General features: G+C 37.7%; 1 protein-coding gene across 1 annotated transcript; it reads right to left on the bottom strand.

Annotated features, from left to right (window-relative positions):
* Positions 1-2,273: 2,273 nt before the first annotated feature.
* On the bottom strand, positions 2,274-3,480 carry LOC116253408 (uncharacterized). Its single transcript, XM_031628207.2, has 2 exons — positions 2,986-3,480; positions 2,274-2,736 (listed from the first exon to the last, which is right to left on the bottom strand). The coding sequence occupies exons 1-2, from the start codon at positions 3,271-3,273 to the stop codon at positions 2,518-2,520; spliced, it is 507 nt and encodes a 168-aa protein (XP_031484067.1). The 5' UTR covers positions 3,274-3,480; the 3' UTR covers positions 2,274-2,517.
* Between the last annotated feature and the right edge of the window lie 794 nt (positions 3,481-4,274).

Raw genomic sequence — 4,274 nt, forward strand, 5'->3', positions numbered from 1 at the left:
CTTTGGGGGGGGAGGAGAGAGAGAGAGAGATCTTTTGTTTTGTCAACAAATTGTTCTGTTTGTTTACCGCTCCAAAGTTCAGCTGCTGAAGATTTGATCTTTAGTGTTTATTTTTAGGTCTGAAATGTCTAAGATGGCAGCTTAATGGTTCAGTTTTATTCTTTTCCTTTTTTTCTTTTCAATGAAAAATTGCTTTCTTTTCAATGGAAAACATGATTAACACTACAAAAAACAATAGTTTTACTCATGGGAGGAATGCATCAGTAAAAATTGCAAAGTCATCAATATAAGTTGTAGCCACAATTTGAGGAGCACCAGAATCCGAAGGTTAAACTTCCCATTGCTTGTAGGGTCTCTACACTTCAGTAAGTGAAAAACATACAGAAGGCCCCATGACAAGATACAACAAACTATTATAACAATTGATATATACTTACACTTTGCCTTTTGTACTCTTCATCTTGTAAAGCACTTGACAATTTACTCCAAATACGTCATATTTGAAGTAGAAAATCAATGTGTCTATGTTCCAATAACCTTTCTCAGGCTTTGAGAGCCTCTAAATTGCTGTAAATGCATTTCTTGGGTGAAGGATGTCTACCAAGGACTTGAGCTTGGGGGAACAAGAACGTCACAAGCACCTCAGTTTCTCATCGTTGCCATGGCCTCCCAAACTAAAAAAAGAACAACGTATCCTGCTGTGTCTCTACTGAGCGGGAAAATATTAACCAATATCAAACTAGAGGTGGAGCCACAAATGTTTTGTTGCAAGAGCCAAACTATAGTTTCAAAAATTTAACAAGTGCCAAAATTAAATTTCTTTCAAAATTTTCACTTAGATTAAACTAAAATTTTCCAAATATACATATAAATTTTTACATTTTTTGAATCAAGGAGTTTTTTTTTTTGGCACCAGGGGGGGGGGGGGGGGGGGCAGCAAGGGCCTTAGCTCCCACCCCCCCCCCGCTCTCAGATTTTAAAAACTTTAAAAATTTATAGGTAAATCTAAAAAAGTTAGTTCAACATATATAAAAAAAAATTAAAAATTTTTATTTTGACCCCGCTAGTTTGGCCACTGTTACAAAACATTCTTAGCTCCACCCCTGATCACACATGTCTCACAATTAGAATGGGGACAATGTTTTCCATTCAAGTGATTCCCCAAGACAATTTTCTGGAACCAAGTTACCAGTTAAAGGTTCATATGATCAAACTATACTTAAAATACAAATCTATATGGGTAACATTATTCAATGGTACAGACTTTTAATCAACACCACCCTTTTAAGTACCCACTATGTACACCCTCGCCCTTCCACTTTTCTTTTCTCATGCTCTCTCTTCGTGACTTTATCCACTGTGTTTTTTTCCTTTCTCATTTGTCTTCTCCTGATTTCTTTGTTTTCATTGAATATACCAGTAGGTGTGAGTCAGGAATTTTTCATGAGGGGTCAAATTATAGTTTCAAAAATTTAATGTCAGCAAAAATATAATTTTTCAAATTTGTATATAAGATAAATGAATTTTTGTTAAAATTTACATGCAAATTTTTTTATGCATTTTTTTAAGGCCTAGATACCAGCGCTTTGATTGGAGATCAGAAAATCAGGAAGGACGAGTTCAGCTTGGACTCGTTGAAAAATCAGCGATACTCTGACTTGAGTTTCGACCATGTGAATGCGGGAGCAGAATCCAGAGCAAATTCAATGATACTCCTTGTGTCGAGTTCCAGACATGGTAGAGAGTTCTGGATTTTTTCACGTTTTTTTTTTTGGGGCTGCCCTCCTTTATTGCCTTCTCCAATCATCTTGAGACTCTTCATTTCCTTGCCGTCTTCGATTCTCATGTGGAATTTTTTGGAATAATTGTTTGCATTTCTTTAGGTAGGGTTTGATGGGTTGGAAATCTGGAATTGGAAATATTTTTCTAGAAAAATATTTCTTGGAAAAAAGGGAATGAGAAAAATATTTACGATTCTCATTTTGATGTGTGTGTGATGACTGAGAAATATAACTCCAGAAATATATTTCTGAGTTTAATGAAAAGCAAATATATTTTCAGATTCAAATCTTGTATCATATGTCATTCCGTGTTTATTCATAGCAACCTTTGCATTAGGGTCTATGCCATATAAAAATGAGATGCTGGATTCCTGCTGTCCCAAAATTTACTGACAAAGTTTTGCAAGCGACTTTGATATCATAACAGCGTGTTCTTATCACCAATTTGTGTTTCAGCTTGTTCTAAATACTTCGAATGTCAAACCAGTATCCTGCATCAAAAATTTCCCCTGTTCTATATACAAATCAGTTGATTTACAAAAAAATGGACCTCCAAAGCTTCTGCGATAATCATAGAAATCCAAGTTGAGCCATGAATTTCTTAGCTGAACTTCAGCTGTGTCGCCATGACAATGTGCCCTAATCAGGCAAAAGTGGGTGCACATCCCCAAAGCAGAGCAAATCGTGGAAGTCTTGAGGATGCAACAAGCACCAAGATCTATTCCTTTCTCCTGCATCAACAAGCCCCATAACTTGAAGCCTCTGCTTCCTTCTTGATTTCCTTGAGCTCCTCCACCAGAATCATTCCATCTGGCACCTTCTCCTTCAGAGAACTCTTCATCTTCGACCAATTCTGTTCTTCTACTCCCACCAACTCTCTCTCTAACTCATTGCTAACCTTTTGTCTTGAGTACAGGCACACAAGAAAAGGGGCGTCTTGGATATTCTCAGCAATCTGCAGATAACACAATATCAGATCCCGAACTACTCGAGAAGAATAATCAAGTGATTGCATTGGGATTTTATTAGATCAAAACGAAAATATATAAAAAAAAACTCGACCTAGTGTGGCATAAAAAATCAAACCCAAGGCTATAAAAATTCCCTAATTCAGTGATCACCAGTAACAGAGAGAAAGAGAGAGAGAGAGGGAGAGGGAGAGGGAGGGCATGCTGAGGGAGAACGTCAAAATAGATATGCACACCTGAAATGGTTGATTGATGTGGGAGAAAATGTCGGGAGCATGCTGAGGGAGGAAGAATGAGCCCTCCTGTTCATCCAACGTTACAGCTGCCTGTAGGATGAAAGACGGTGATGAAAGCCGTCCACACCCCTGCTCCCCTTTTTCCTCTGTGCAGGGGTGTGGACGGCTTTCATCACCCAAGAGAAAAGGCAGATGGAGGCGATGGGGCAGAGAGAAAAGAGAAATGCAGGTTCTCGCCGTGGAACCGATGGGGGCAAAGAAAAAACGAAGAAGCAATGGCATTGCCATAGGGGAGAGCGAAGAAAGCCGCGGTGGACAGCTGAAGACGTCACAGTGCAGGAGAGTGGAGAAGCGACTGAAGGTTTTCAGAAGAGGAACGTCATAGCATCAGGCAGCGGCGGAGGATGAATAGGAGAAGAGGAAGACAAAGAGGAGCTCGACACGAAGAGAAACGGGCAAAAAAAAACCTGGAAAAAATATTTCCACCTCTTCCACTGGAAATATCTTTCAGAAAATATATTTCCGGAAATTGGGTTGAACATACCTATGAGTTTATTGTGCACACGCCACTTCCCCTGGTGTGGCTGAGAAGTTTGCATGTGAAGTAGCATAAATCAAGTTTTGCATGAAAATAGATGGTAAGAGAAAGGGACCCGCCCCTACCACCATTAACAAGGGTAATCGATCGAAGGGCTGAGTTTTCTCAAGCTTGACAAGTTGTCCTTTTTCTACATGCAAGTGTGAGAATTGGAATATTGGATTTTAAATCGAATTGGGGATTGGGTAATTGAAGCTTTGTTTTTGAAACTAGGATCTTGGAATTGAAAATTGAGAATTTGGGCTAGACTTTAGATTTTCAAAGATAGTTTGGATTTTAGGATTTGAAATTTGACTTTAAAATTCGTGGAAGCCTGAGATTTTGAAACCAAAATTGAATTTTGAAAAATTGGATACCTGAGATTTTTGAGAATCAGATCTTTGAGATTGAAATTTTGGGTTTGAATGGTTGGAACTCGACCAATTCAGAATTTTTGAAAACATCTTTAGGCGATTTTGATATTTGAATCTAGTTTTGGTATTTTGAGAGATTTGATATTTTTTTGGTTGGTTTTGATCTTGAAATGAGATTAGAAAATTGGAAATTGAGAGTCCAAGTCCAGTTTTAGGATAATTTTTTTATTGGAAAAATTGGAATTTTGATTTTTTTTTTTTGGAATTTTAGTGAGGGCTATGAAAATTTGCATGAGTAGATTTTTGGATTTAAAAATCGGTTTGATTTTGAGAAAAAT

This window comes from Nymphaea colorata, chromosome 4 (genome assembly GCF_008831285.2).
Source record: "Nymphaea colorata isolate Beijing-Zhang1983 chromosome 4, ASM883128v2, whole genome shotgun sequence".
Lineage (NCBI taxonomy): Eukaryota > Viridiplantae > Streptophyta > Magnoliopsida > Nymphaeales > Nymphaeaceae > Nymphaea > Nymphaea colorata.